Source organism: Halichoerus grypus, chromosome 2 (assembly GCF_964656455.1).
Source record: "Halichoerus grypus chromosome 2, mHalGry1.hap1.1, whole genome shotgun sequence".
Taxonomy (NCBI): Eukaryota; Metazoa; Chordata; class Mammalia; order Carnivora; family Phocidae; genus Halichoerus; species Halichoerus grypus.
Window position 1 is genome coordinate 49,819,922 of NC_135713.1, and position 21,250 is coordinate 49,841,171.

At 40.3% G+C, this 21,250-nt stretch overlaps 1 protein-coding gene across 4 annotated transcripts in view; it reads left to right on the forward strand.

The window, feature by feature from the left end:
• TTC1 (tetratricopeptide repeat domain 1) overlaps nt 1–21,250 on the forward strand; it is a 46,816-nt gene that overhangs the window by 13,108 nt on the left and 12,458 nt on the right. For all 4 annotated transcript variants that reach the window (XM_078066812.1, XM_078066811.1, XM_036103641.2 and 1 more), the window contains exons 3-5: nt 9,130–9,190; nt 10,649–10,761; nt 16,435–16,471. In XM_078066812.1, the coding sequence (XP_077922938.1) occupies nt 9,130–9,190; nt 10,649–10,761; nt 16,435–16,471 (211 nt within the window). The remainder of the gene's footprint in view (nt 1–9,129; nt 9,191–10,648; nt 10,762–16,434; nt 16,472–21,250) is intronic.

The following is a 21,250-nucleotide window of genomic DNA, read 5'->3' on the forward strand; positions in this document are numbered from 1 at the left end:
CGATCCGTGATGTCACATGATCGGAGGAAGAAGGGGAGCAGTCCCTTGCAAATAAGCCACAGATCTCATGGTTGTTTCCTAAAATTCAATAATTTTCATGAGTGTTACTTTGTTGTAAGCTTTTAGTCAATTTTTAGGATACTGAAATGGTTAGTTTTGATCATTTTGTACAATTTATAGTTGCTTTTTAGGTTAGAGGATTTGGTAACCTCCTCACTTTGCCATATCAGAAGTCGCACCCAGTATTGAGTTTTGATCTGTGTAAGTATTTTACATATTAAAGTATTAAAATTAAACCAGAAAGGATGAGGGAAAAATTAAGCCTTAAAATGGATTATACATTGAAACAAATTAATATAACTATATCATATTGATTACATAGAGAAGACAATTCCAATAACTTTGGACACAGTACTCTGGCTGTTCACCCTTAGTAGGATATATTCTAAAGTTAGAACTGCAATGAAATCTTGAACTTTAGGGGCGCCTAGGTGGTTCAGTCGTTAAGCGTCTGCCTTCGGCTCAGGTCATGATCCCAGGGTCCTGGGATCGAGCCCCACATCGGGCTCCCTGCTCCGCGGGGGGCCTGCTTCTCCCTCTCACACTCCGCCTGCTTGTGTTCCCTCTCTCACTGTCTCTCTCTGTCAAATAAATAAATAAAATCTTTAAAAAAAAAAAAATCTTGAACTTTACATAATAGGTTAGTTGTATGTACTGATATTCTTATAGTAATTTCAGAATTTTTTTGTTGATTTTAGGATAGAGCAAATGAGTAAATATATTGCTATTACTGGGAACCAGGGTTTTCAGTGTGGGAAAAGTGAGGAAGAATCCGGTGGTGTTCACTTGTATGACTACATACAAGATTTCATGTGTATGTATTCTTTTGACTCGTGGGATTTTTGTTTTTTTCTTTTTTAAAGATGTATTCCCTGCATTTCTTTTTTTTTTTTTTAAGATTTTATTTCTTTTTCAACAGAGAGAGACAGCGAGAGAGGGAACACAAGCAAGGGGAGTGGGAGAGGGAGAAGCAGGCCTCCCGCCAAGCTGGGAGCCCAATGTGGAACTCGATCCCAGGATCCTGGGATCATGACCTGAGCCGAAGGCAGATGCTTAACGACTGAGCCACCCAGGCACCCTATTTCCTGCATTTCTTATGGAGAGGGCCTAAAAGTAGTGACTTGCTAGTAACAGGGAACATACTAGCATCCAGATCTTGGTTTCTAAATACCATTCCCCACCAAAAGGATGCAGGACTCCTTGGAGAAATGGCTGATTCCAAGGCTGGAGCAGGCATAATACAAAGTACTGCACCTGGAACACAATATATACTTGCAGCAAAGTCCACCCTTAGAAAGACAGACCCAGGCAAAGGCTCGTGCAGCTCCTGGAAGTGAGCTAGGGAGACTCAGGCAGGAAACCCTGGAGCATGGTCTAAAAGGGCTCCGTGGGAGGAAATGTGCAGTTAGTCGAGGGTCTGTTCAGGGGCCCCTCTTACCTAGGTCTAAGTAAGGGCTGCACAGTGTTTTATACCCATGAAACCATTTAAGCATTAAGTAATATTCCAAACATTCTGCAATGTTTTTATTATATATGTGTAGACACACATTTTTTTAAAATATATATAATGTGAGACAATTGAATCCCCAAATTAGAGGTACTAATGTACAGTGTGTTCAAAGAAAGATTGTGCAAGGAAGGAAGTGAAAGGTGTCTCTGAGGAGGAGATATGCTTTGTGCTGAACTTTGAAAACAGGAAAATTTGGTTTGGGCAGTTGGAAAGAAGTTACGGACGAAAAACAAAGGCATTCCAAGATGGGGATGCATTAATAAAGGAATGGAATGAAGGATAAGGTGGTGGGTGTTGAGAGACCATAAAGAGATCAAACTGTCTAGAGGAGGGACTTGTGTTGGGTGGTAATGAGAGATGAGGTTGAGTAGATTGGAATAGAATTTGGTGTAGTGTAAAAAAAAAAAAAAGAAACCAAGAGATTTCTGAATCGTGATTTTCTTACTGTAAAATGGGTAAGATTTGATGCTTACATCTCAGAATTGCCTTGCAAAAGCAAATGAGCTAGTATATGTGATTACAGATTTTAAGAAGTAGAATGCTATAGTAATACCGGTTATATAATTTTGAACTCCAGGCTGAAAAGTTTGCAGTTGTGGTAGTAACTGTTAAACTCTATTCATCAAGAGCATTGTCTCTGGGGTTTTCCTTGACAGCTCTTGTGATGATTTATAATGCAGAATAATACCACTATTTCTGCCTGAGTTTTCAGTGATGGGGAGGAGTACTAAGTAAAGAGCCCTTTAAAATTTCTTTGGTTTCCATTGTTATGGAAATATAATTCTAGAGCAGATGTTTCTCTGTGAGGCCTCTGGAATGTGTTAAAAGACATTGTTGGAGGGGCGCCTGGCTGGCTCAGTCAGTAGACCATGCGACTCTTGATCTCTGGGGTTGTGAGTGCAAGCCCCATGTTGGGCACAGAGATTACTTAAAACAAAACACTGTGGAGACCCGAGAGGGCTCCTGACCACATTAGACCAGAACCTGGAACAATTTGAACCTGATAATGCTGCTGAATGTCAGCACTACCAGCTCATTTATGTGTGTATGCTCTTGGCATTTAACATGCTAAGTAACACTTATTTCCTACAAAATCTGTCTTTGGATTCCAGTAATGTTACACAGTATGCATGCCATCTTTTGGAGAAAGAGAATGTTCCAGCAGCAGCATAAACCCTAGTCTTTGTACTGGGATCAAGTTAGTCTCTTGGCACAGCTGGGAGATAGTGCAGCTTTCTCCTAAAAGTGCTATTTTTAGCTGTTTCCAAGGAGATGTTCAGCATGATACTGATAATTGCATTAATCCTCAATTTACACAATCTGTGGAAGCAGCAGCTCTTTTACAGTGTTTACTGCTTAATGGGTCACTGAGTTGTGATTTGTCAGCCGAAAAAATAAAATGCCTTCCTTCAAATAATTGGCTTGAGAAATATGTTCTGGATCTCTTCCCTTTGCCAGTTCAACTTTTAGTCCTAGTTGTAAAGACACTGAGCATAGCATAACATTTAAACTTGTCAAATCACTACTTCATACACCTGAAACTAATGTAACATTGTATGTCAACTACACTTAAATAAAAAAATTTTAAAACAGGGGAAAAAAAAAAAGACACTGAGCTTTTCCCAGGCTGCCTGCTCAGGCTGGCCATTATTGGTAATTCCTTCTGGGTATACCGTGGATCTAAGCTTTGCCTACTGGTATCTTATTATTCTAAATTTGCCAAAGAATGATTAAACTCTTTACACACACACAAACACACACACACACATATATACACACACGAGTCTGATCTGGCAGTCTGAGTGCTTCATATGTGTTCATAAAACATTCCTGATGAATTTGCTATGGAGAACAGATTATAGATCAGAAAGTAGCTTCAAAGAGTTAAAATAGAGGAGACTGAAAGTTCTTAAAGGATAGATATTAAACCCTAGTAACTTGATTAGTGGTTCTTTAAAGAATTTTTGTTTTTGAAATAACCTTTCTAAAATATTTTAAAGACCTTTAGGACCTGTGTTGCATTTATTCATATGATCATGTAATTTTCTCTTTTAACTTATTAATATGGTACCTGGCATTAATATATCTTCTAACGTTAAACTAACTTTTCATTTCGCTATTAGAACATTATTGGTCAATTATGCATGATGTGTGTGTGTGAATTTAAAATTGGCAATGAATTTGCTATTACAGAGTTTTAAGTTTACCTTAATTGAAGTTGTTTTATAATTTTTAAATATTATTTTTTTCATACCCCTTTCACCCATGTCTCCCACTCCCTGACCCTGCCTCTGGCAATGGTCAGTCTGTTCTCTGTATCTATGAGCGTGGGACTTTTTGTGTGTTTTGTTGTTTAGAATCCACATATAAAAGAAATCATAAGATATTTGTCTTTCTTTTATTGACTTACTTCACTTAGGGTAATGCCCTCAAGATCCATCCATGTTATTGCAAATGGCAGGATTTCATCTTTTTATGGCTGAATAGTACTCTGTGTGTGTGTGTGTGTATACAGCACAATTTTTTTTAACTAGGCAAAGAACTTTATTAACCTTGTTTCAAAGTTTATTCCCAGGCTGCTTCACCTTAATTAGCTGCAAAGAATGAATCGTATAGAAGCAAAAACTGAAAAGAGCTGCAGTGTCCAAGGGGCTTGGGCTTAAAAATATTAGAGATCCTGGGGCACCTGGGTGGCTCAGTCGTTAAGCATCTGCATTCGGCTCAGGTCATGATCCCAGGATCCTGGGATCGAGCCCCGCATCGGGCTCCCTGCTTCGTGGGAAGCCTGCTTCTCCCTCTCCCACTCCCCCGCTTGTGTTCCTGCTCTCGCTAACTCTCTCTCTGTGTCAAATAAAGAAATAAAATCTTTAAAAAAAAAAAAAAATTAGAGATCTAGATTTATCAGATCCGTGAACAAAATTTTAAAAAGCAGTCATAATATAAAATAGCAGCTCCCAGGGCGCCTGGGTGGCTCAGTTGGTTAAGCCTCTGCCTTCAGCTCAGGTCATGATCCCAGGGTCCTGGGATCCAGCCCCGCATCGGGCTCCCTGCTCAGTATGGAGCCTGCTTCTCCCTCTCCCTCTGCTGCTCCCCCGTTTATGTGCTCTTTCTCTCTCTCAAATAAATAAAATCTTTAAAAAAAATAAAATAGCGGCTCCCAATAACTTCTTTAAGTTTTATCTTCAGAAGTTGACTCAGGGGGCACCTGGGTGGCTCAGTCGTTAAGCATCTGCATTCAGCTCAGGTCACGATCCCAGAGTCCTGGGATCGAGCCCCACATTGGGCTCCCTACTCTGCAGGAAGCCTGCTTCTCCCTCTCCCACTCCCCCTGCTTGTGTTCCCTCTCTCTGTGTCTCTCTCTCTCAAATAAATAAAATCTTAAAAAAAAAAAAAAGTTGACTCAGTTCAGTTTGCTTCATTCTTGGCAGCTTCATCAGAATTCTCCACAAGATCTGGAACTTCATCATCCTCATCCTCTCCAATGGAAAAGTGGTGCTTTTCCATCTGTAGATTGTTTGAGCAGAGCTTCAGCCAGTCTTCTTAAACTAGTCAGACTGTCTTCACCAAATTGGTGTAAGACAGTAGCATTTCTGTCAGCTGCTGTCTCAGCAGGGCCTGGAACGGTGAAAGTGTTCACTTCCCGGGTTGCCTGAACTTTTGGGTTGTTAAAGTGGATCAGTGTTCCATGGTTTGTGAACATACTCATTTCTTCAATACCAGAGATATTGTTTACTCCTAACTTCTTTAAGGAGAACTGAAGTTATTTATCATCTGCTGTAGCTGTTTTCTGAGCCGCCTTCTTTCATCGAGCTGTTCCTTTCCCACCACTGCACACTTGGCTTACAGTTTGGTGAGTTTCTCTTGGTTTATGATAGTTTCTTTCATCCTGTTGGACTGGAAATGGGAGCGAGCAGGGGACTAGGGTTGGCGTTCAGGGGGTCTCAGGCAGACCAGCTGAAATTTAGGTGCATAGGCGGCAGCTAGAGGGAGGCTGGATGTGATGGCTGCACCACCATTTCTTTATCCCTTCATCCATGGACAGATGCTTAGGTTGTTTCCATATCTTGGCTGTTGTAAATAATGCTGCAGTGAGCGTAAGGGTGCATATATCTTTTCAAATTAGTATTTTCATTTTCTTCAGCTAAATACCCAGAAGCTGAGTCATATGGTAGTTCCTTTTTTAATTTTTTTTTTTTTTAAGTAGGCTCCATGCCCAGCATGAAGTCTAATGTGGGCTTGAACCCAACGACCCTAAGAATAAGACGTGAACTGAGATCAAGAATCGGATGTTTAACCAACTGAGTCACCCAGGCACCCCTATTTAATTTTTTAAGGAACCTCCAAACAGTTTTCCATAGTGACTGTGCCAATTTACGTTCCCACCAACAGTGCACAGGGGTTCCCTTTTTTCCACATCCTCACCAACACTTGTTATTTCTTGTCTTTTTTATAATAACCATTCTAACAAGTGTGCGGTGGTATTTCATCATGGTTTTGATTTGCACTTCCCTGATGATTAATGATACTGAACATCTTTTCACGTAACTGTCGGCCATCTGTGTCTTCTTTGGAAAAATGTCTATTCACACCCTCTGCCCATTTTTTAATCAGATTAGGTTTTTTGCTGTTAAGTTGTATGAGTTCTTTATATATACCCCTTATCAGGTACATGATTTGCAAATATTTTGTCCTATTCAGTAGGTTGCCTTTTCATTTTATTGATGGTTTCCTTTGCTGTGCAGAAGATTTCAGTTTGATGTGGCTCCATGTGTTTATTTTTGCTTTTGTTGCCTTTGCTTTTGGTGTCAGGTTCAGAAAATCATCAACAAGACCGGTCAAGGAGCTTACTGCCTATGTGTTCTTCTAGAATTTTTTATGGTTTCAGCTTTTATGTTAAAGTCTTTAATCCATTTTGAGTTAATTTTTGTGTACAGTATGAGACAGTGGTCCAGTTGCTTTTACAGTGTGGCTGTCCAGTTTTCCCAGCACCATCTATTGAAGAGATTGTTCTTTCCCCATTGTATATTCTCGGCTCTTTTATCATAAATTAATTGATGGCACATGCATGGGTTTATTTCTGGCCTCTCTATTCTGTTCCATTGATCTATGCATCAGTTTTTATGCTAATATCACACTATTTTAATTACTATAGCTTTGTAATGTAGTTTGAAATCAGGCACCTTGGGGCCTCCAGGTTTGTTCTTCTTTGTCAGGGTTGCTTTGGCTATTTGGGGTTAAAATCACTTTTTTTATTTGAGTCTAGTTGACATACTATGTTGCATTAGTTTCCGGTGTACACATAGTGATGCAACATGGTTATATGTTATGCTATGTTCACCGCAAGTGTGGCTCCCATCTGTCTCCATATATCACTATTATACTATCATTGACTATATTCCTTATGCTGTGCCTTTTATTCCCATGACTTACGCATTCTGTAACTGAAAGCCTGTATTTTCCTCTCCCCTTCACTCATTTTGCCCAACCCCCAGCCCCCTCCCTGCTGGCAGCTGTCAATTTGTTCTCTGTATTTATAGGTCTGATTCTGCTTTTTGTTTGTTTATTCATTTGTTTTTGTTTGTTTAGGTTCCACTTATGAGTGAAATCATATGGTATTAGTCTTTCTCAGTCTGACACCCAGGCGCCCTCATTGGATGCTTGTAACCAAGACTTTGAATCTTGACTGGGGCAAAGAAAAGGAAATAGTTAGAATTTATTTGCTACTATTACAGTCCTGTCTTGGCCAGATTCTTCCACTAAAAGATAATTAATGCTTTCTTGCTTCTTGACTTAACAGAGTTGCCTTGAGTGCTGCCCTTTTTCTTAGCCTGTGTTTTAGGCCTCCCAGTGATTCTGTGAGCCCCAGTATCTTTCCAGTGAGTCAATCCTCTAAATTTTTTTTTTTACCTAAAATACAGTCTTTTTGCTTGCATCCAGAAATCCTGATAGCATAGAACATTATGATCCAAGCACCTCTGTCCTAAATAGTACTAAGTAAATGTGACTACGTTCTTATATTTTGATTCCCATCACCACCACCCATGTTATTTTTTTGTATTCCCTTAGAATAGCCCATTATCTAAAAAATAAAAATGAAAAAGTAAATAAAAATGAATTCCTGTGTCTGCTGTACATCTGGCACATAGTAGATACCATAAAAATGAGATTCATTTTATACCTGCCTTTTAGTTTCTTCACTGAGATTCCTCATCTAGAGTATGGTAATGAGGCACTCGGGAAACACCCTTGTCTCGCCAGCATATTTACAAATCTACGGAGACATAGTATTTTTACTTTGGTTCCTAATCTTAAGAGTACCAGTTATTTAGGCTCCAGGCTTCTCCTGTGCATGAAATACCCTGCTAACTATATTTCCTTCCTTTAGTTTTCATTTAGTCAGAAGCTTCAAGAATGAAGGTAGAGATTTTTGGATTCTCTCTCTCTCTCTCTTTTTTTGAAGCTCTTTCAAAAGGAGGCAGGCAGTCACTTGTGCCAGTTCTGCTCGTGCCGACCGTATTGCTAAGACGTTCAGGGCTGAGAGCACACAGGGACTCGGCATGTGCCATCTTGGCTCTGCAGAATAACATTCATTCTGCCTGCCTTTGAGTATGATGGGTGTTTGGCCATCTGTGTGAATGTCTGAGTTGTTAGAAGCAGCTCAGAAACGAGAGACGTATCTGGCTTTCTTCAAACCTCCCAGGAGTAGCCTGCCCTGACCCTGCAGGTGAAGTTTGCTCCCTGTGGTGCGCTCTGCCAGCGCCCTGGCCAGCTTTTGCATCACAGAAACCACAGAAACCACTTCTTTTTTTTTTTTTTTTTTTTACAGAAAAGTAATAGCTCATATTTCTTGAGCCCTTATTTACCAGGCACTGTATTAGGAGCTCTACGTATATTATCACATTAGTCCATAAAACTATAAAACCTCGTATTTTAGATAAAAATAACCAAGGCTTAGAAAGATCTGGAACTTGTCCAAGATCATTCATTTATTTTTTTTAAAGATTTTATTTATTTATTTGGCAGAGAGAGAGATAGCAAGAGAGGGAGCACAAGCAGGGGGAGTGGGAGAGGGAGAAGCAGGCTTCCCGCGGAGCAGGGAGCCCGATGTGGGGCTCGATCCCGGGACCCTGGGATCGTGACCTGAGCCAAAGGCAGATGCTTAACGACTGAGCCACCCAGGCGCCCCAAGATCATTTATTAAATAAGTAGCAGATTCAGAATTTGAATTTATGGTGGCATACATGCCAGTGGGCATGGTGTTTAGTTTCATTTTGAGTAAATAGAAATTAAGTGATACCTGAATTGCTATTCCTTGCAAAAGATATAAACATAGGGAACCTAGGTTTTGTGTTTTAAATCTCAGGCATGGGATTAGCCAGATGGCCACGTGTTTCTCTATATCTGTTTGAGATTTAGATAAAACTGACCCAGTTCTCAAAGGTCAAGTTGAAAAAAACAAAAGTCAAGTTGCTGCATGTTAAGTAGCCTAATGAAAGTTAACCTTTTTATTCACTTATAATGTATTGTGGGAAATGATGTAATTGTCGGATCTCTTGCAGAAGAGAAGAGAAGAGAGCACTAGACTAAAGGAGGAGGGAAATGTGCAGTTTAAGAGAGGAGGTAAGGCACCTGTCTCAGCACTGATGTCTGGTCATCTTGATTCCTCGTGCTGTCTTGGAGTGTGAAGAAACACCAGAAACATTTGGAAACAGCTAGCAAACCTAAACTGCTCACAGTACATTGTTGATTCCCAACACCTTGGAATTTGATTTTTCACCAGGTCCAGATCATTCTCACCTACGGTGACCAATTGCCATGTGTCTCTTGGCACGGGCATACTTTTTCTTTTCTGTAATCCACTATAGAACCAGAAGGTAGGAAGGCAGACTTCTCAGCTGATGCTTTGGAAAACTAACCTGGAATGTTAAAAGGCTGTTTGCTTCATTGATGTAAAAGCAGGGTCCCCCTTACTTACTTGCAACAATGCTGTAAAAACTGGCCCAGTGGTTCCAACATGGCCTAGGAAAGTATTTTGCTTGTACTTTGGTCTTTCATGTACCTTTTTCTTCGGCTGCCTTAAGTAGAGAGATGTTCTCCATGTCCTTCTGTGTTTCTTAACATTTGCTTAGGAATAATCTGAGTTCATTCAGTTAATTTGGGGGAACTGTTTGATCTTATAATAGCCTTCTATCACATGTAAAGTGTATATGCTTTAGAAAAATACCAAAATTGGGACGCCTGGGTGGCTCAGTCAGTTAAGCCTCTGCCTTCAGCTCAGGTCATGATCCTGGGGTCCTGGGATCGAGTCCCACATCAGGCTCCTAGCTCAGCGGGGACCCTGCTTCTCCCTCTGCCTGCCCCCCTCCCCGCTTGTGCTCTCTCTCTCTGACAAATATATAAAATCTTAAAAAAAAAAAAAAGAAATATATCAAAATGTATATGCTTTAGAAAACTAGAAGTAGTAACATTTTCCCCTAGTTATTTTTTAGATTTAAAATTTTTTTCTTATATCTGGTTTAGCAATCACTTTTTTTTCCTATGTACTAATGGTTCTGATTTTGAAAGCGTATCTCTTGTATTTTATTGTTAAATATTTCAAACCTGAGAAAGGAGTGAACGTGCAATTTTCTTTTAGTGCCCTGACCATAATTCTGTGTGTGGCAATGAGTAAATAAATTTATCACCATTTTCTCTTTTAAGGTGTTTAGTCAACCACTGATTTTTACATTGTTGCTCTTAGCTCCATAAAATGTCTCTCCAGACATTTCAGGGAAGCAGTTTTGGCCAGGTTGACTCCATGAAAGCATAATATCTTTAATGAAAATACATATGTAGAATTTTTGTCTTTATCCTAAGCCATTAATCCTAGACTTTAGTTTCTTTCATCTGTCCAGTTCTCTAATCCTCTTTCATTATTCCTTACTAAATTGATAAGCCAAATGAAAGTTAAACATACAGAACATTCTACTTGAGACCTTTGTTCTGTGAATGGAAAGCTGTGCATTCTGAGATACTGTGGAATACATAAATACAGGGAATAAAATCATAATGACCTTTCATCTTTTACCTTATCCTCAGATTATATAGAAGCTGAGAGTTCTTATAGTCAAGCCCTTCAGATGTGCCCATCCTGCTTCCAGAAAGACAGGTCTATTCTGTTTTCAAATAGAGCTGCTGCAAGGATGAAACAGGTATGTATCTTTGAGCTTTTCTTTTTAAGAAGCACATGAACTTGCAGTGTTTTCATAGGGTAGCTTCTGTTTCAAACTAGCAGAGGGGCTGCGACTCTTGATCTTGGGGTTGTGAGTTTGAGCCCCATGTTGAGTATAGAGATTCATTAAAAATAAAATCCTTTAAAAAAAGAAAAGGGGCTTAAAGTTGCTGCCTCCCTTTTCCTGCGCATGTATTTCCCTGATGTAAAGGGCATAGGAAAGATAGAAAAGTATTTTGAAAAACCTGAGTCGGGGCGCCTGGGTGGCTCAGTCGTTAAGCATCTGCCTTCGGCTCAGGTCATGATCCCAGGGTCCTGGGATCGAGTCCCACATCGGGCTCCCTGCTCCGCGGGAAGCCTGCTTCTCCCTCTCCCACTACCCCCCTGCTTGTGTTCCCTCTCTCGCTGTCTCTCTCTCTGTCAAAGAAATAAATAAAATCTTTAAAAAAAAAATCTGAGTCAGATTACTGCGAACATTCTTTATTAGAGTCGCTGATTGAACATTTTCATGGGAGGAAGGCTGACAGAGTCTCCACCAAACTAGAGCAGGTTAATGAAGCAAAAAGCCAAGTAGTGCATGTTCTAGAATAGCTGCAGCTGCTTATTTTAAGTCTCTGGAATTCTCGATAAAGATTCAAAGGGAGAGGGAAACACCGATTAAAACTCTGGATTTGAAATGCTTATTGCTAGGATTCTGATTCTCTGTCGAAAGTGTGGACACAGGGAGAAATGTCCAACAGTTGGGATGAGAGGTGCCCCTAAATGTAAAATAGGTGTCAGGGAAAGTTCAAGAGCATTTTGTATTTCCAAAGGATTGAGAACCGAGTATAACAGAGTTAATGGAGGCTAATGTGCGGTTGTATTGGTTTTGTACCATGTTGGTACTAAAAGTTAGGTTTGGGGGCACCTGGGTGGCTCAGTTGGTTAAGTGTCTGCCTTGGGCTTAGGTCATGATCTCAGGGTCCTGGTGTTAGAGGATCGCAGGGTTCTTGTCTCATGGAGTCAAAGAATGAATCTCGCGGACACAAAAGGGTGAAGTGAAGTGAAAGTTTATTAAGTGAAGGTGAGAGCAGAAAGCAAAGAAGAAGCTCTCTAGAGGGAGAGGGGTCCTGACAGGGTTGCTACTGAGGGCTTTTAGTGGCAGTCTTTTATTGAGAACTGACCAGGAAGCTTGTGGCCTTGAGCTTCTTGTGCCATCTTGGTTTGAGCATGGACTATTGATAGCGTCCTTAATGACTTAATTCTTTGAGGTTTGGCCATTTTCTATGATGCAGTGTAGCCACCAAAGAAAAGTACTCCCTAACATCGGAGGCCAGGTGGTCGGGTTTCCTTATTCCTTGTTCACTCTGGCTTAGCACTTCTGCCTGCCGGGAATAGTTTCAGAGCCCAGCAAGGGGCCCCCTACTTCTCCCTGCCTATACCTTAACCTTATTTACTGGGATTGAGCACCACATTGGGCTCCCAGCTCAGTGGGGAGCCTGCTTCTCCCTCTGCCATGCCCACCCTCACCCCTTCCTGTGCTTGCCCATGGGCACCCTGTCTCTCTCTCTCTCTCTCAAAATATTTTTTTGAAATAAATAAAAATAAAAGTTTGTTGTTGATTTGTCTACTTAGTCAACATAGTCCTATTTAGTCAACATAGTCAATTTCAATGGATTGAAATGATGTGAAAGTTTTGGGGGGAAGAATTACCGCTTGTTTAAATATGGCTATTTATATCCAAAGGACAAAGAGTAGTTTATTTAGCATACCTTTAAGCAGCCACAAAGCAAGGTCAAGGGCACCTGGGTGGCTCAGTCGTTAAGCGTCTGCCTTCGGCTCAGGTCATGATCCCTGGGTCATGGGATCGAGCCTGGGATCGGGTCCTGGGATCAAGCCCCGCATCGGGCTCCCTGCTCCACAGGAAGCCTGCTTCTCCCTCTCCCTCTCCCACTCCCCCTGCTTGTGTTCCCTCTCTGGCTGTGTCTCTCTGTCAAATAAATAAATAAAAATCTTAAAAAAAAAAAAAAAAAAAGCAAGGTCAAGATTGGGTTAAGTGGTTTTTTTGTTTGTTTATATCAGGTATTTATATCACTCTCTCTAGTTGCCTGAAATTCTCAAGTGCCTCTACCAAAGTCACTTTTGATGACTAGGTTTTTTTTTTAAAGGGGTGGGATGGGGAATACTTGAATAATTGGACATGAGGAAAGGGTTTGGTTTTTTTGTTTGTATGTCTAAACTTGTATGTTTTATTATTGGATACAGTTTCTAAGGTGAAGTATTTTTAGAGTGATTCATATGGAATGCGAGAAGAAATAATTCTAGAATATACAAACACATTTTGTGTTAGAAGAAATAAAACAGGGGCGCCTGGGTGGCTAAATCGGTTAAGCATCTTCCTTCAGCTCGTGTCATGATGCCAGGGTCCTGGGATCAATCCCCACTCAGCGGGGAGCCTGCTCCTCCCTCTCCCTCTGCCATTTCCCTGCTTGTGCTCTCTGGCTCGCTCGCTCTGTCAAATAAATACAATCTTTAAAAAAAAAAAGAAAACAATTGTTTTAAGTTTACATAGAACAATATTCATTAACATATTCTACCACTGATCTGAATTCACACTTAGTTGGAAAAAATCTTACCTTTTGCTTTTGCTTCTTGAAGACATCTTGTCACATTCTCAAACTGGAAACTGACATTATGAAATGAGATCAAGGATATCTTCAATTTCAGGAAAAGGCCCATTTGGCTCCTGGGATTTGGAATTCTTTGTTTCCACAGTTGACAAGTTATTGATTGGGTTGAGCTAGCGTAATCGACCAGTTCTTAAATTAGGAAAATGTATATGGTCTTGCTGGTCTTTTGTCTGTCACATCTGAGGAGAACTCAGAAGAGAATTGTTCTGTGACTGTTTCCTATACGAAGGATAGGTTTGTTGGTGCATGTTTTGTTTTGTTTTATTCTTTTAAATTGTACTCTTAATATTTTAAGAAGACTCTATAGTTAGAGACATAAAAACTTCCAGGATTAAAGCACTGAAGTGATTTAAGGAGCATATTCTGAGTTTTTCAAGAAGTGGTGGGTTAACTGCTTTAAGAAAAATTTCTGAAAGGCACATGCAGGCTCAGCAGCCCTGACTGAGTGACCCTGACCAAACTTTACGTTTCACATCTGGGGAGAAAAGGCAAACTGGAGTTAGGGCAGAGTTTCTGCTCTAAGCTTGGCTATACGAGAGCAGACAAAGCCCTAAAAGTACAGACCCTAAGTTTTTAAAACTGTCCTTATATCTTATATACATTGTGGTGTGTGTATCTTATGTAAGTTATGAAAGGATGGTAAATAGGTTCTGATTTTTTTTATACATGGCACTTTGGAGACTAACACTCTTAGCAGCAGATAATACCTGAGGGGTTAGTAGACTATGACCTCAAACAAAGGATTCCGCAGTAAAATACCGTAATTCCTTGATCTGCAGAGGCTGATTATTGATAAGATGCACTGCAACTTAGTGCTCTCTTAGGGGCACAAAGAATACCACCACAAGTGTACAGATAAGTTGTAAAGATTTACTCCTATTTCAGAAACTTTAAAATATGAAATTGTGTGTCTTAGATTTATAGAAATATGGTAAATTGGGAAAATACTGACTTACCCAAAGTTATACAGATTTCTTTACTACAGGACTTCATAGAGCTTTTAATATGTGAATTGGTAATGATGAACATTGGAAGAGGTATATAGTTAGTGCCTCCCAGATGACTCTGGAACCTTTTTTGTTTGTTATGGGTAAAATGCAAATGACCTAAAATTCACCATTTTAACTGTTTTAAACTATACAATTCAGTACCATTAAATATGTTCACAATATTATGCAGGCATCACCACTATCTGGTTCCAGAACTTTTTCATGACCCCAAAAGGAAATCCTGTACTCATTATGATAGTCACTCCCCATCCTGAAATTTTGACTGAATTCTGAAACTCAGTTTGATAGACATTGCTCTAAAATACTGTTCAAAATATTTAGTATTTTCTACAGTAGCCATTATGGGAAGTATTGAACATTTATTCTTTTTCTTTTTCTTTTTTTTTAAGATTTATTTATTTATGGGGCGCCTGGGTGGCTCAGTCGTCAAGCGTCTTCCTTCAGCTCAGGGCATGATCCCGGGGTCCTGGGATTGAGCCCTGCATTGGGCTCCCTGCTAGGCAGGAAGCCTGCTTCTCCCTCTCCCACTCCCCCTGCTTGTGTTCCCTCTTTCACTGTCTCTCTCTCTGTCAAATAAATAAATAAAATCTTTAAAAAAAAAAAAATTTATTTATTAGCGTATGTGCACGCATGTGAGGGGTGGGGCAGAGCAAAAAACAATACCCCTTGTTTAAATATGGCTATTTATATCCAAAGCACAAAGAGTAGATCTCCTGCTGAGCATGAAGCCCAATGCAGGGCTCAATCTCACGACCCTGAGATCATGACCTGAGCCGAAGTCAGTAGTTGGATGCTCAACCGACTGAAGCACCCAGGCACCCCTGTTGAACATTTATTTGAATTAACATTTCTGTAATATTGTAGAAAACTTCTAATTTGGGGAAAATAGACATTTTAGAGCTTGAGGGGCCAAATAGCAAGTTAGTGTCAGAGCTGGAATTACAATCTAGTTCTTTAGACATCCAGTGTTCTCCTCCCTGTGCCGTGCTTCTAGATTGAGCAAGGTAAATTAGATATCTTATTTCATGAATTGTTTTCTATTTTTGTTTTATCAATGGATAAAGTAAGATTTATAACCAAGGAGCGCCTAGGTGCTTCAGTCATTTAAGCATCCATCTCTTGGTTTCAGCTCAGGTCATAATTTCAGGGTCCTGGGATTGAGCCCTGCCTTGGGCTCAGAGCTGAGCTCAGAGTCTGTTGGAGATTATCTCCCTCTTCCTCTGCTCCTGCCCCTGCTTGCTCTCTCTCTTTCTCTGTCAACTAAATAAATAAAATCTTAAAAAAAAAAAAAAAGATTTGTAACGGAAACTAATGACAAACCACACTGTGTGTCTATGATGGACCATCTGTATACTTTCTAGAAGATACCACTTTGGGTGTGATAATATAACAGCTAGCCAAGGAGAAGAGTTATGAACAGTTACTCATATTCAGTCATTTGCCCTGCTTATTGATCATAACTTTCTCTCAGTATCAGTGTTCTTTTTTTTTTCTTTTCGAAGAGTTTATTTATTTGACAGAGAGATAGAGCAGGAACACAGCAGGGGGAGTGGGAGAGGGAGAAGCAGGCTTCCCGCCAAGTAGGGAGCCCGATGCGGGGCTCGATCCCAGGACCCTGGGATTATGACCTGAGCCGAAGGCAGACATTTAACGACTGAGCCACCGAGGCGCCCCTCAGTATCAGCATTCTAATGGTGAAGTGCCTTGGAAATATAATAGGTCAATTGCAATAGTCTTTAAAGATGTTAGGAAGAAACTCCTTGAATAATTTGTTTCTAGGAGGCTTTCACATCAGAGCTGTCACCATACTTTGAATTTTAGCTTGGAAGTAACATGCATGTTTTCATGTGACTTCTTTAAAGAGCAATTGTGCATCTCCATAAGCAGTTATTAATGATCAACTTATGTCATTGAGCCTTTGGGCCATTAAGATTGAACTAGGGTGACACATATTAATGTTATGTTTCCTTTTAGGACAAGAAAGAGATGGCCATCAGTGACTGCAACAAAGGTACAACTTTTTAGTCTTATTATATGTTAACATACAAGAGCATTACCTCAGCTGGACAAATAGATGTATGTAGTTGACCCTTGAACAACACGGGTTTGAACTGCATGGATCTACTTATACATGGATTTTTTTTTTTTTTTCTGAATAAATACAACAAAGAACCCTCAATGTGTGGGGATACAGTTGGGGATATTTTAAGAAAATCTTATGATTTTCTTAATAACATTTTCTTTTCTCTAGTTTCCATTACTGTAAGAATACAGTATATAATACACAGAACATACATAGTACGTGTTAATCAACTCTCTGTTACTGGTAAGGCTTCAGGTCAACAGTAGGCTATTAGTAATCAAGTTTTGGGGGAGTCAAAAGGTATATGTGGATTTTTGGCTGCGTGGGGGTTGGGGGTCAGCGCCCCTAACACCCCCTCCCCCTCGCATTGTTCAAGGGTCAGCCGTACTTGTATATGTGTATACCCTTACTCTGGGACTTTTAAAGAAGAAGTTTTATAGTTCAGCCTTCTTAGAGGTGCTGTGTAGTAGTCATCGTCACATAAACATGCGTTTGAATGGATAGTTCTCTCAGTTTATCCTGTATTAGTAAATATGTGAAGAAAAATTCAAAGCTGCCTTGGCAACAGAAACTCGTGGAACAGAATTTGCTTCCTGTAGTGTCTAAATTACTTTCCTTGGGGATTGAAATTGAAGATCTTAGGTGCTGCTAGGGCATCTGGATCCATGTGTTTGGGGGGGGGGGGTGTAGCCGTGGGGAGGGGCAGCTTCTGTTAGGGAATTGGTACTCTCTTCATGTGCAGTAATTCTTCCAGACCCACTTGTCATCATTTTAATTCCCTTTTCAGGTTCCACACAATGAACCGAGACTTTGCTCTCTGATACCTGAGTTCCATTATGGTCTTTTCATCCCACCAACTTAGAGAGACGCTCCCAGCCATAGGATCTCTTTTGGGGTTTTGGTTGGTTGGTTGCTTGGTTTTGGTTTTTATCCAGAGATTTCCTGATAGGCCAGATCATTGTCTTGCCTTTCTGCCCAGCTTGGTTTTGGAGAACACACATAATCACTTTTCCTTGCATCCTACTACTCTTCCATCTTTGGATAATATTTTCCCAGAATTGAAGAGTTAAAAAGAACCTTGTATGTTATCTGGTCCTACTCCTGCTCAGCATGAATTCCTCTCCTTTTTTTTTTTTCTTTACATTAATTAATCACCTCTGTTGGCTTGCTTTCTTTATAGTTGGTATTTCTTGGTATCTGAATGAAACTGTTAGTACCTTTGAATCTAGCAAAGTACTTTTGATCTATTATATGTTGGGCTGGAAGTAATTCTGAATGTGCTATTTTGTTTGGAGGAAGGTGTTTAACCTTAATTTATGTGAGACGTGTGGCTCAAGTTTAAATTAGGCTCGAGTTTAAATTAGGAACAAGTTACTGATGTTCAGACCTCTTTTTCTGTAACCAAATCATGAGAAAATGCCTTGTAAGCCTGATTACCAAGGCATACACTAGGCAACATAGTTCATTTCCAGCTGTACCCCCAAGTGTAGGAGCCTTGCCCAGAAAATGAGAGGAAGTGGAGGAAAGTGTTTTCGAGGTTGCTTTTGGGATTTGCTTAAACCAATACTCATGTGCTTATACATAGTCATTATGGGCTGCGTACCTTGTACCCACAGGCAAAATCATTGACAGTAGTATGGTTTATTTGTATTAAGGTCCCTTCCCCCCTCACTCCAGTCCTCCAGACACAGTTCACAAACCTTCAGAGGACTTAACAGCATCTTCCTGAGGTCATATTGGAGCTCGTTAGCACTCCATGGAATAATATTTAATGGAATAATATTTAATACCACTCACCTTAGACTCTTCAGCTTTGGCATAAAGTTAAAGTTCATTCTCTTCATATGGATTGGGAAAGAAAATCACATGTTTAGGATGCTATGTTGATTTTAGAGGTTTTTATAAAGTGATCTTGGGACAAGTTCTTTCTCTTCAATATATATTTGCATTGTTAGAAATTATCCACTAGTTGAAAAGGAGGCAGTATCTGGGTGAAAATGTAAATTAGGGGTTGAGTTTTTTAAAAGATGTAATAGAAGTCACTGGAGAACTTTTCCTATGGATATTATGATATTGCAGTTGGGGATATTTTAAGAGAATACGATGTACCAGACTAAGGGGAGGTTGACTGCATGTAAAGTTGAAATGTTAAGGATTTGGGTTCCTTCAGAAAACCTTCTCCTGAACCAGTATCCTCCCCCCCCCAAAACTACTGTACCATTTCTCTGATCCTCTTCATCACAACAGTAATCTATACTTGCTGTGTCTACTTTGTCTTCTCCCATTCTCTCCTCATTCCACATCCACTAGGCTTCTTTTCCGTGCCACTGGAAACTCATCTTGTAAACATCACCCACCACTTCATCTTGCTCAACTCAATAGTGGCTTCTCTATCCTCTCTTTACTCATCTCCCCAAAGCATTTAATACAGTGTATCATTCCTCATTTTTTTTCTTGTTTCATTGGCTATTCCTTACTCTGTTTTGCTGGCTTCTATGTCAGCCTTGACATTTTTAAAGTCGCTAGATCTTAGTCCCACATAGAGCCCTCTTCTTTTTTTCCCTCTATAAATTTTCCTTGTATGATCTCATCCAGTTCTGAAATGTTAAATGCCATCTACAGTTTATATCTTCAGCTCTTTCCTGTTGTCTGGACCCCCTGTATCCCATTGCAAACTTGACATCTCAAGATTCTTGGATGTCTGGTAAGCATTGAAGATTTAAGGTGCCCAGAACAGACTGGGGCCTCCCCAGTCCCCTCACCCACATACCCACAAACAACTTGCAGTTCGGTTTTTTCTTTTTTTTTTTTTTTTTTTTTTTTTATAATGATTCTTTTTTTTTTTTTTTTTTTTTTTTAAAGATTTTTTATTTATTTATTTGAGAGAGAATGAGAGAGAGCACATGAGAGGGGGGAGGGTCAGAGGGAGAAGCAGACTCCCTGCCGAGCAGGGAGCCCGATGCGGGACATGGTTTTTTCATTCTTATAAATGCATTACCATCCATTCACTTGCTTATTCTGTTTCTTTCATTCCACATAGTTAATTAGCAAGTCCTCTGGGCTCTAGTTCAAAGACATATATTTAATGTGGCCTTTTCTCTCCCTCTCCACAACAACCAGCTTAGCCAGCAGTCTCTGTCATCCGGACCACTGCAGTAGGCTGCCAGCCACCTCACTGCTTTCATTCTTGCCCTCCACACTGCGGCCCGAGGAGTCCTTTAAAGCTCTAAATCAGATGATGTCTTTAGTCTGCTGGCAGCCGTTCCCGTGCCTTCTCGTCACACTTAGGAAAAAGTGTACGCTCCTTTCCCTGGCCAGCAAGGCCTCCACGCTCTGGTCCTTGCCCATATCTTCAGCCTGACCCGTTCCCCATCCCCGAGCCCAGTCACTAATATGCCAAGGTTGTTATTGTTTTGGAGCCTTTACTCTTGTTGGTCCCTCTTCCTGGTACACTTCTCCTTTCAAATGGCTGGCCTCCCTCAGATATTCCCTTTTCATAGTCTTCGACTGCTGTCTGAAGTTACCTTATTTCCCCTTTCACTTGCATTTACTTACCTTGTTTCATTTTTCTATATAGCTCTGCAACTGTCTGAAATTATATGCCTGTATGCTGTCTCCTCTTGCCTACTAGAATAGCTTAAAGCTTTGTGAGAAGGAGGACTTTGTCTGTCTTGTTTACCACTATACTCCAGAGATACACTGCATGAGGTACAGATATTAGGTACTAAAGAAACAGTTACTGAAAACATGAATGAATAATATATTACTTGAAGAAAAAAAGTTATGGAGCCATGACCTTGCTTTCTAACAGAAAAAGAAACAACTCAAAAGAATAGGAGAAATGCAGTATAGTTGATCCAAAACATGGGCAAAGGATTTTTAGAAGGGCAGTTATTGCTGGATAAAGGAAAGGATATTATGCATCGGTGACCTAAAGGTGTTGGAACAGAAGTCTGAAGGAACAGTGAGGGTTTAGCTAAAAATGTAACCTCAGTAGTCAAGGCATAACCTCGGGTGTTGAGGCCTAGAAAAAAGAGAATGATAGCAGAGTCTGCCACCAAACTATTTTCCCTCAATTCTTTAATTTGTACCTTCAAATTCTCTCACTTTTGGACTGTGCATGAGGGCTCTGTGTTCTGGCCTGTTCCGAACTAGACAAAGGGCAAGTATGTGAAAACAGAACTTTGGGTGTAGACCTGGGTTTCGTACACTACAGCCACCAAGCCAAACTCATCCTGCCACCTGCTTGTGTACAGCCCCCGAGCTGAGAATGGTTTTACATTTTTAAATGGTTGGAAATCAAAAAAGAAATATGGGGCGCCTGGGTGGCTCAGTCGTTAAGCGTCTGCCTTTGGCTCAGGTCATGATCCCAGGGTCCTGGGATCGAGCCCCACATCGGGCTCCCTGCTCGGCGGGAAGCCGGCTTCTCCCTCTCCCACTCCCCCTGCTTGTGTTCCCTCTCTCACTGTGTCTCTCTCTGTCCTATAAATAAATAAATAAAATCTTAAAAAAAAAAAAAAAAGAAATATTTTGTGACATAGGAAAATTGTATGAAATTCAAAGTTCAGTGTCCATAAACAAAGGTTTCTTGGAGGACAGCATCTTTATTTTCTTCTACATGGTCTGTGGTTTCTTTTGTGCTACAGTAGCAGGGATGAGTAGTTGTGACGGAGATGGTCTGTCCTGCAAAGCGGAAGTTATGTGTTG